Source organism: Oryzias melastigma, linkage group LG6 (assembly GCF_002922805.2).
Source record: "Oryzias melastigma strain HK-1 linkage group LG6, ASM292280v2, whole genome shotgun sequence".
Classification (NCBI taxonomy): domain Eukaryota; kingdom Metazoa; phylum Chordata; class Actinopteri; order Beloniformes; family Adrianichthyidae; genus Oryzias; species Oryzias melastigma.
Genome location: NC_050517.1, coordinates 19690485 through 19702152, shown reverse-complemented (window position 1 = coordinate 19702152; position 11668 = coordinate 19690485). Strand labels below are relative to the sequence as shown.

Genomic DNA, 11668 nt, shown 5'->3' with positions numbered 1-11668 from the left:
GGGGGGGGCTGGAATTTATTTGGAACCAGAACTGACAGAATCATTCATGCAGCCGCTTTAAGCTCGACTGAGCAGACTCCCACACTTCAGATGAAATGCAGATGGGATGATTGTTTGGTGCAGAATTCTTCAGTGAAATTCGGAGAAACAAAAACTTTGAAATGAGTCAGAAGCTTTTGCTGGTTCTCACGAATGCAGACAAACCAGATATGTGACAGGTATTCATCTCCACCCAGATGGTGATTGAAGAAGCCAGAGTCTCCTTCCTTCTCTGAGGTAATCCAATCAAACACTGTCATGTTTCTGTGCAGGAAATAAAAGTGTGCTCCCAAGTTTGCAAGACAAAGTTTTTCCATCTTGACTTTAAGTGGGAGTTTTCCAGGAGGAGTCAAAGCAGCATAAATGATACGAGAAGAGCTGCAGGAAGAGGAATGCAAGGCTGGTTTGTGGTCAAGGCTGCATTTTACGCAGATTACAACTCAAGACTGTGGAAATGTTTAATCTGTTGCAAGGCAACGGGACAAACTTTGCTATGCTGCGTGGCATCTTGTCGCCAAACAAAGAGGCGAGGCATGTGCGAGCGTGAGGAATCCCGGTCTCCGGAGCCGTTTTTCAGGACAAACTGACAGGGCTGTATTCTCATGTCTGTACTCCCATCCACTGTAGCGCAGTCAATTCACCAACAACAAAAAGTGCCGACATTGAGTTATGGTCAGTGGCTGAGCACCTTTTCAAAACAAACACTGGGGCTACTTTGAATAATTTTCATTCAAATTTTGTGCAAATGATAAAAAGCTAGGCCAAAGGCTGGATGACCATTTGTAGCAGCGTAAATTTAAGCAGTTTAGACAGCTTGTTTTAGTTGTTTAATTGTGAGAATGTGTAGGAACAAAATGACTAATCAATGGGGTTTTTTGAAGTCCATTTCCTGCTTTCTTAAAGCCTCCTCATGAGCAGCGGTTTGCACTTTTGCTCAGGAAGGAGGATGACATCAATGTAAAAAAAAAAGGGTAGCATGTTTGAGTCATGTCTCCATTAACCTGAAAATAAACAAATGATCCTTTCATGAACTCTGAAGTTGCTAAACTTTAATCTGACTTCAAAACAATGCATTAGCAGAGGATTAACAGTTTGGAAGCAGACAGCTGAGGCTGTAGAGTCATTTTGAGTGGCGGTTAGCTGTTGCAATTATGACCAACAACTATTAGCAATTCAGATAATGCACTGTAAATCTTGTTGAGCTTTCTGTGTGGTCCATGGCTTGCTTTCTTGATGGGTTCTTCTCGAGCACTTTGTGGTGCAATACTTTGTATGAAAAAGTACTTTTTATCAAAATTAATACACATAAGACTAGGCGTTTAAAGGAGGGTGATTGTAATTTTAAGAAGCTTTTTCAGAAAATTCCAAACAAAAGAAAAAATAAATCTTTAATTGTTTTGTTCTTTTCAATTTCTTATATCTCAATTTTACTTGATAGCTTTGTCTTTTATAGTCATGGTATATACCTTTTCTAGGAGTTTTATCAAACAAACACCTAAGTTAGGGTGAAGGAGACAATTAGTTCTGCAAATAGGCAAATATTTTTGTCATTTTTTGAAGCTAATACTTTTGAAGGTGTGACTTGATTATGGCTAGTTGGTAGCAATTAGTTGAGATACACTGCATCATGGTTGGAAAACTCTTGGAAAGACATCTTATCATTTCTGCATTTCAAAGTGAGGGTGATTAAATATCTGAATGTCCTAAACTGGCCGTACATCCACTGATTAGCTTTTGTCTTAAATCACTTGATTGCCTTCTTCTGCTGAGCTCTGCTGTTCTGTACAGGCCAAGTCTCTAAATCAGAACGCGTAGTGTGATGCCACTCATCAAGTGTGATGAGCACAGACAGAGGTGCTGTGATAGTCCAGACACTTCAAAGTCAGTACGATCAGACAGGACGACATTTCAGGACAAGTCCATGGTCGTTTACGGGGCCAACGCTCATCTAGGTATGTCCGGTCTGTACAAGGTTTCATGGAAAAGCTGAACAAACAAGATGATACCCAAACCCCCTGTCTACTCACCAGATTAAAATGAATGCAAATCACCACTATGCTCAGGGTGTACAGTGTTTGAACAGGTGTCCAAACGAAGGGGGTCATAAAAAGACCCTGTATCTGAACTAATAAAGAGGAGTTTTTGAATGTGACTTTAAGCGCCTGCGACTGCTCTGACCAGTGGGATGTTCAGCGGCCCTCTTTGAGGGAAGATAAGATGTTCCACTCCATATATGGATGAAACATTTTGGGCTATAGTCTATTAATTGTGAGTGAGCCGAGGACCCACTCTTATGGCGTAGGCGTCCACCGCAGAATCACTTCCTGTAGATTTGGTCAATTTCTCTCGAGTTGATGCAACTTTGGGACATTTCTAAATGTTTGAAAAAGGCATGAAAAGTGAAAGGAGCTCAACAGTTTAGGCAGTAAAACACTAAGGTTCAACTGTTGACCTTAATGTTGAGATCACTTCTGAGAAGATTACTGTCACTGAGGGGATGTGTGCAAAATAAAAGGAGGAGATGACAAATGTTGACTTTACAGGAAGGATTGTGGGAATTAGAATTGAATTTGAATGAAAATGGAGTCAGAGTTCTGGGAAAACAGAGATTAAAGTCAGATTTTAGAGGTTAAAAGTTTGAATTCTGAGAAAAAAGTTGGATAAAACAAAAGTATGAATGTTTAGTTGTTGTAAAATTGTGTGTACTGGATATAGATGAAGTGGATTTGAGTGTGACCATGCTGCAGCATCGTCTCCCCCCGCGTGCCTGTGTTGGACTCACCAGGTATGCTCCCACAGTGCCCTGGGCCAGCATGAGGGCGCATTCTGAAATCAAGAATATCTTGATATTTGAGAAACACGACGGGTTTTTGGAGAGGCTTTCTTCTTCCAGGATGTCCCCGTCGCTCCGGCTCTCCGAGTCTCGCTGCTGCTTCTTCACCTGCATCCTCGCCTGTGTCCCCACAGCACTGCGTGAAATCGAAACGCACGGGAGAGTGGCCGCAGGAGCGAGTTCGGGTTTACATTCGCGGTGCTCCTCGGCGCCGATTCTCCGTGGCCAACAAACGGCCTGTCTATCATCTGGAGGCTACCGAACGCGCATCCAAACTCCTCGGGGACTGGCGGCTCGTCTCCGGCTACACATTTCACTCCCTCGTCGACGGCGAGAACCACGCGAACTCCCTGAAGGTCTCCGGCGAAGGCACACGAACACAACCGCCGCGGGAACGGACGTCGAAGCGCATGCTTTCCGAACGGCGGGGGGTCCTGGAAGGCGTGCGAGCAGACGGAGGTCCCGCTCCGTACCGTCTTGTAACTCCCCCAGCGCCGGACTGTCACGGTCTTTTAAGCACAACGGCTGCTGTGTTTCCGCGCGCCCGCCTCCACGCGCTGCTCTAGAGCACGTGCACGGCTCTACACCAGTGAGCAGCGGCACTTCAAACAATAACACAACTAGCTAGGTTTACATCCCTCGAAAAGTATTTTTTAACATTCTCACATATAGGAAATGTAGCTTTACCATCAAAATGAAAGAGTGTGTCTCTAATTCTATTAATGGTTTATATATATAAGTCCCACTATATATTTGTATCTATTGTAAATTAGTTCCCAGTAATCTTTTAGCCAAAATCAAAAGCCTGTGTTGTTTTAAACATTTATAAGAAACATGCCTCTGAGTTGTGGAAGTAAGCCCCTACTGATATCCCATCATCCTTTAGTTTACTCTCTCCCTCCACTACAGACCCTCACAACCCCAACATTAGCAGTGCAACAAAAATGGTGAGTAATTTTGCAACTATTCAGCCATACAGTTATTAGCCCTAGGGTAGTTCAGAAAACGCGGAAAACAACTATGTTTATGGATCTATTTGTCTGCAAGCAGATGCAGAAGTGAGAGCTTTTTCAAAAGATTCACCAATATTGCAATGAAGAAAAACTCTGTAATGTAATTTTAAGCTTAAATCATTTTGTACATGAGAAAAATGCATGTTAAATACGCCAGAAATATTTTTTTTACAAGTTAAATTGTGAGTATAACTATGTGTTTGCAAAATGTATAAATAAATGAATCTTTATTTGCATATTTTGTCTTGTTAACCAAAAACATTTGCATTCTTTTATTTAGTTATATATAGAAAGAATCTGGTGTACTACCATGACACGCCCTCCCCCTAGACACACAGAAACATACACTCTGCTGAACAATAAAAACCATCCTGGTATTGAATGTAGCAGTTCCTCAAATGACCACTAGAGGCTGGTGTCAAGAGGTGACAATGTTCCATTTACTCCCATGTTAAAAAAGTCCACAGTAACGCCCATAATGTACAGACTGGTTATAAAAACATACACTGATTCATTTTTTTTTTTATTAATTTTCCTATTTTATTCTTGATCATTGACTGTATAAGAGCTAAAGTCAATCATTGACTGTATAAGAGCTAAAGTCAGAGCTGGACTAAGTGACCCCTCCCTCCTCATGTTCAAAATAGGAACCAAGAGTTAAAAATCCCATAGCCTTCTACTGAGAAATAAACATCTATTACTCTGTAATTATTTTTGCTAGAATAATCATTCTTGCTCTGTTATCCTGTTCCCTTTTTGCATGTTTCTATGAATCCAATGTTTCTCACATATGTATTCTGTAGTGAAAACTATTAATGTTATAAACTGACCAATCAGAAGCCTCAATTAAAGTTTGTGGTTCCTCCTGGCTCGCACATTGAACGTTCAATTTTTTGATTCATGGATTCTCTCAAGCCCATTATCAGTAGAAGAGGTGTGGACTTCCAATAGGCTCGCTCCTGATTGGTGAGACTAGCTGCTATAGAAACGAGGACTCAGACCCACTCTGACCAGTCACTGCACACCAAGGTTGTCTGGCTCCAACATGGCAGCGTCCGTATGGTGAAAAAATGGTGACTGAATTGACTCCATTTGGTTCGAGCCAGAAGTATACCATATTTTAGTGATGTCACACTCGCTCTGTCCAGTTCTCTTTCACAGTCAAGGTTCTTGATGCTCATTTACAGTTGTTTCGTCATATTGCTCTATCGTTTCATTTTTTCACTTTATTAGGTAGCTTTTTGGACTATCTGTGTGTGTGGGTTTTTTTCAAACATGCTCTATGAAATAAATTGACCTTCTTTCAGACAAACTGGTTGGGGCTGATCAAACAGTCTGAGACAAACTGGCATTCTATTTCCCCAACCCTATAGGTTTTATTCACTTAGCATCTCAGTGTACCCCGGGTCTTCCTTGGTTGGGTTGGCAAACACTCCTCCATCATCTCCTGGTATGTTTTCCTTCTCCCTCTCATGAGCCCAGTCCAACTCCTCCCAGAACTCTGTCAGCTCCAGCATGACCAGCTGTCTTGTGGCCTCTGAAACCAGGATGATGCCAGTTGGAATTGGATGAGGATATTCAGTGGAATCAGATGTTTCTCTAGCAAATCAGCAGAACAGCTGTTTGGTGTTCTCTTGACTTTTGTCCTTTCTTAACAAAATGAATGTTCTATACTTATTCAAGATAATTTCCTGTTTTATCTGCTTAAAAAATGACTTTGCTGAGCTTTTACCAAATGAACAGCCAAGCTTATAGGAAAACTCAATTTTAAAGAGAGAAAAATCTGTTTGCAAAGACAAATGTATAATTGTGCCAAAATATCCAAAAATAAGTTTATCTTAACAAGTTTGAAATAGGTACCAGGCTTTTATTTCTCATTGCGCAAAATTAAATTTAACATACCTAGAAAATAATTAAAGTCTTAAAGAATGATTTATGAGTAACACAAAAGTACATTTTGCTTTTTCAAAAAGCATTTAAAACACAATATCTATTAGTTTATGTGAAGGCCCATCACAGATTATTCTAAAAGCAAACTTTTGAATTTAGCAATGTCATTTCAATTAACCAATATTTCACAGTTGACCAAAATATTTAAAAGAAGTCAACATACTTCCTTCAGGTGTGCATCACTACAAACATTACATAAGGTAGACATTTGGAAAACATTTTTCCAATGGTTATTATTGGATTATAGTGTCAGCATGTCTGGGATGAAGTAATACAGTGGCTATAATGTCATGTAACCACAAAATATGATAATTATGGGAGTAAGGGCTGGGAGAGCTGTAAACAAATATTAAATCCGTGTTGTAAAGGATTTATATTCAGTTATTCCCAAATCATCAAGTTAGTGTTCTTTTATTTTAGTTTTTTTAGGTTCTTTTGAGATTTGTATATATATATATATGTGCCAAATAGTTTTTCTGTCAAACCAAAGCCATGATCTTTTTACTTGATTGCGTTTTTCACCCAGTCAATCTATAATCAGAACATTTCATGCTGAACAAAACAAAACATTCACAAAAAGACTACTGTCTGTCTTTATTCAGAATGCAGTAACAATGAATGCCTTGCTTCTTCTCAGGACCAGCTCACTAACCAAGCATTTCTGGTAAAACCCTTTGAGACGACGAGGTGTAGAAATAGGCAGACAGCCTTTGATTACGATAATCAACAAAGTGTGAGGAAGTGTTCACTTCCTCCCAAGCACTCATGTAAGAACCCAAGACAAGTAAATGTTGAATACTTGACTGAACAGTGTGAAAAATGCAAACCTAATAGTTTCTGGGGCAGACGTGTGGGAAACCCTGAAACACAGCTGCAGCAGCAGCCACCTTTATATATGTGTGTGTGTGTTAGTGAGTCCCATCGGTCTCACAAGTGCCACAACAAGTTTTAAACAAGCAACCTAAGCTTGTTTGATAAATTAAATAAATAACCAGTGCTGTCAACTTTTAAGTCATTCATAGAATACGTGTTTTATTGTTGTGACTCCTTCAGAGTTCTGTGTTCTGTCTGTAATAATATCATGGTGGCCTTATGCTTTGTGCCTTTTAGGCTTTTGAATAACTGCTATGCTTCATTTACCTTCACCTTTAAACCCCCTGATTCATGGCCGATGGGTGACTGTTTTACAAAAATTACTCGTCTATGACTGTTGAATGAATTACTCATCTTAAGTTGTATTTTAATTTCCATAATGACAAACAAGAAACTTAATGAAACCAGACAACTGCAAGAAGTTTTTTCTTTGAGCTAAATTGGTGACGTTTCTAGACCTTAATATAACGCCAGATACTGTCATTAAGCATGGATTTTTAGTTAAAGACAGTGTTTAATCCACTGGTTTTGCATGCCAAAGTTTGCATTATTTGATTTCTTACTAACACCATCATTGTCCCCACTCTGAAAAAAGGTTTCTGCCTTCTGAGTATGTTTACATTCAGGAGAATATGCACTGACAGAAGTCAGGTGGAGGGAGTAGACCGTGGCCTCTTTCCAAGAATGTTTCATAGTGAGGCCTGTACTGTATTATTGTGCCTCCTTAAACAGCTGCTATTTATAGGATTTGGGAAAGGGTGGATAGTGGAACTGAAGCCAAATCCATTTACTGGCAGACAGGGAAATCTGCAGAAGTCTGACAAGCCATTGGGACTCCAAACAATACTGTACTGTTGTGGTTCCTGTTCAAATTCTTGAAGAATGTTGGCACTACCTGAATACTGTACAATGATTTTTAAAGAAATGCACTGGTTTTCTAAATACATATTTTCCCCTTTGTTTGAGAAAATGTTTCTTGGAAAATATTTTTCTTGAAATGCTATTAAATGATTGGAATGGAAAGCTACATACAAAGTTAGGAACTGGCTGGTATGACTAATTTGATGTTGTGCATGGCTTTGTATAGCAGTTGTTAAGAGTAGACATCCTTTCAGGGGTGGGTCCTACACATGTGCCCCCACCATGACCTGGGTGATGTTCTCCAGTGAATCCATGGCCTTGTTTTGTAGTTACTGCCTTTTTCCTGCCGTGTATCACTTAAAGAGTGTTTTGACAGACAAGTACAGAATGTTACAAGAGCACCAACTATAACGGGCATTCAGCAACTAAAGTACATTGAGTCTTCCTTACTACAGGTAGTTATAGTTATGATTAAGTAAAAACACATTTTCCTTCTTGATCATTTGTACGGTGTCCTGTGTTGGCAGATTGATTGTTCTGAGTGTGTCTGAAGAACTCATGAGCGTGGGCTGGAAATGAGGGAATGACAGTACAGTGCCGTCTTCTAACCATAAGGCTGAACATCCTTCTTGGACTGAAGTTGAGTCATGGCATCTGGACCTAAAGTCCTTTCCTTGAATTGTTTTGTCGCTCATCCAAGTAGCTTCATCAGTCTAATGACTCAACTTCTAGTCAACATCCCCTAGATGAACAAGAATCTTTGATGTCCTCCTTGGACTCACAAACAAATGACACTGGTGATGGGTTTGATACTGTCAAATAAGGATTTATACCACTGTGCTGCATGGGATATGTGGGAACTTCTGTTGGGTTGAATTCTTACCCTATCTCTATGGCTTCTCCCTACCCCTACATTTATCCCTTCAAACAGAAAGTTTAAAAAAAAAAATAGTGCTATCAAATTCGGACATTACTCCCACTCGATGACGTCATCAATACTGGCTGGTGAGCTACTTTAGCATCAAAGCTGCTCAGAAATACATACCAACATTGGTTTTATAACTTTAAAAAGGTCGCGCTAAAACAAAAAGTCATTACTTACATTTAAATGTAAACTTCTGTGCATCAGAGCACACCCACATAAAGAAAAGCGCTTCTCCCCCACGTCACGGAACATTTTTGTGGCGGAGGGAAACAGAGCCCTCCGCTGCAAGGGTTAACCTTTAAAAAAACTATTTTGGACAATACTACCCTTCCAAATGCTCCTACAATTTGGAGGGGTAGGGAGAAGCCGTAGACGTAGAAGAAGAGTTTGTATTTGCCTCTATTCTACATGTAGCTTGTATTTCAGATTGAAGTGGCTATACCTCAAGTATCAGCTTATAAGTCAGTGAGTTTATGATAGCAGAAGCTAAAAGTGTGCTCATGAGTTTGTATGCAGTAATTGTTAGCATAATGCTAATGAAGAGCAGTAGCCACCTGCTCTGACAGATCTCCAACAGGCTCATTAATTCCATCAAACAAACACCACCGCAGAGGCTTGACTTCTTGGTGTCTCTGACTCCACTCTGTCTTTACTGGCAGTGATCAGGCACGAACAACAGATACTCTGAAACAGTAGGGGGTGGCATTTGCTGCTTCTTTTTGCTGAGAGATCTGTCACATATTGTGCTCACAGACCAACTATCTAGTTATCAAATCCAGGGGGCGCTGGCATGGCACACTTCTGCAAGACAGGCCAGTGACCAATGTCCAGAGACAACACCAGAGTGATCACTGCTACCGGGGGCCGTGGTGCAGTGGTAGGGTTGTCGACCACTCATCGAAAGATTGCAGGTTTGATTACCACCTTGCTCGTGACTTAACCACTACCATGTGTCGGAGTGTTTTGGGCAAGACACTGAACCCTACCTTGCCTGTGGTGGAAGGTTGGTGCCATCAGTGTATGAATGTGTTAATGGGTGACTGTGACTGTAAAGCGTTTTGGGCCTTTGAGTAAGGTAGAAAAGCACTATACAAGTATACACCATTTATCATTTACCCAGACCTGTACTTGGGGGAAAGATGGACTCAGACAAGACCCGACTGATTAGCAGTGAGCTGGCCCCCAAATGACACGCATACTACCACCAGTCTGCAGCCTAATGATTGAGGACTCCTAAATGTATTTGGATGTTGGAGGATGACCAAACTGTGATAGAGCCCTTGGGCGGTTGTGGTAAGGGTGGTCAACTCCCGATTGGAAGATTAGAGGTTCAATGCCTGGCCATGTGTCGAAGAGTCTCTGGACAAGACACTGAACCCCACATTGCCTCTGGTGGAAACGTTGGAGCCAGTGTTCAGCAGTGGAGCCACCACCAGCGTGTGAATGTGTGTGTGAATGGGTCTGTGACTGTAAAGCACCTTGGGCCTTCAAAGAAGGTAGAAAAGTGCTATATAAGTATGCGCCATTTAACATTTACATAGACTCATCATATTAACTGCAGCGTCTCCTTCAGAAGTGGTTACCAGTTAGAGGTTCTCTAATGTTTGAGGACAGCAGCTGCTTTGGTTTTGGTTGTTGACCAACATGTTGGGTTGCACAGGGATTGACTTTGGTTGAAGGGTCCTACCAAATATTAGGGAACAACTCACCTATATAAATATAGCGTTACACGTGTGTTTGTGTAATTTAAATGTTTTTTAAAAAAAATTTCTTCCAGCTTTGAAAAGACTTTTTATATTCAAACTTTTAAATGGTAAAGAAGATGGGAATGTGGGATGAGCAGCACAGCTGAGTAAGTGCTTTTTCATATTTATGCGGAAAGTTTGTTTATATAATTCATCCATCTTCGGAATCTGCTGAAATCCTGTCAGAGTCACATGGCTGCTGGAGCCAACGCAGTTACTGTCAGGCAAAGACGGTACATCTTGAACAGATCACCGGGGCCACACGCTCACAGGCACACACCTACGGACAATTTAGAATTACCCGTTAACCTACAAAACATGTTTTTGGATTACGGGAGGAAGCCGGAATCCCCTGAGAAAACCCATATACACTCCACACAGAAAAGTCAGCTGGGATTCAAACCATTGCCTTCTCACTGTTAGGCAATAGTGCTAACCACTCTCCACCATTGATTTCATAAATCAATGGCAAATTGTATACACCTCTCCTTCTGGATTATTTCTGGAAATTTTGCACTGTTAGTGTCACTATAAGAGAACAATGTTGTTGTTTTGTGATATATACGTATATGTTCCTTTAAATGTACATTCTCCCCTTCCTGCAAAATTTGCCCATAGCAGGAATGCCTTTTCAGCAGGTAATAGCAGGCTTCTCCAGTGTGGACCCAAACCTGTCTTTTTCAGACACATGATCTGTTAGAGTAGCTTAAGGCACTGCATAAACCAACCAATCAGCAGAACTGAGCTGGAAGTGGAATTTCACAAACAGAAGGACGGCTGTCTGCAGAGCTTCGACTTGAACGTCTCTGTGAACATTTTTAGTCCAAAATGCCTCACACTTTATGCAGCGTCAGACTTTATTTTGAAACCTCCAATGTGGCTGCAAAGCAAACCTGTTTGTAGAGGGGGGGTGACTTTAATGATCCTTTAAAATCAGCAAAAACAATCAAAACTTTTTGCTGGTTTGGTTCATTTGGAGTCCAATTAATTGCCTCTGTTTTCATCTGGAGTTTCTTGCAACAACAAACAATGAGAGTGAGGGGCACACTGCAGAGGTTTACTCATCAATATTTAATGCTTTAGTACTGTGAAGTAACAGATGATCCAATTTTCTTCCTAAAAGTCAGTAAAGACTTTCGGGGCACCTATATAATGTGAGGTGTCAGTTGGGATTTCATAAAATGTCACAAGTCTCTTCATGTGATTGTGCTGCTTCTAAATATAGAGTGCTGCAGCCTGTTCTAGATTTTTGAACCATTTCATGCTGCTGCACTGCTCGCTATTTTTAAACCAGTATCAATGGAAGGGCCAGCATGTGGTTTTTAAAATAGAGTAATTTTATCTGCTTCACTGGGCGGAGAGTTTCAAACGTGGCACGTTTGAAGCAGGGTGGTTTTCGTTAAAGATAAATAAAGCCGGCGTGTATATT

At 40.7% G+C, this 11668-nt stretch overlaps 1 protein-coding gene across 1 annotated transcript in view; it reads right to left on the bottom strand.

Annotated features, from left to right (window-relative positions):
* The window catches only part of slco3a1 (solute carrier organic anion transporter family, member 3A1), a 30860-nt gene extending 27428 nt beyond the window's left edge, over positions 1–3432 (bottom strand). The window contains exon 1 of the mRNA XM_024282221.2: positions 2822–3432. Within this exon, the coding sequence (XP_024137989.1) occupies positions 2822–2986 (165 nt within the window). The 5' untranslated portion in view covers positions 2987–3432. The remainder of the gene's footprint in view (positions 1–2821) is intronic.
* Between the last annotated feature and the right edge of the window lie 8236 nt (positions 3433–11668).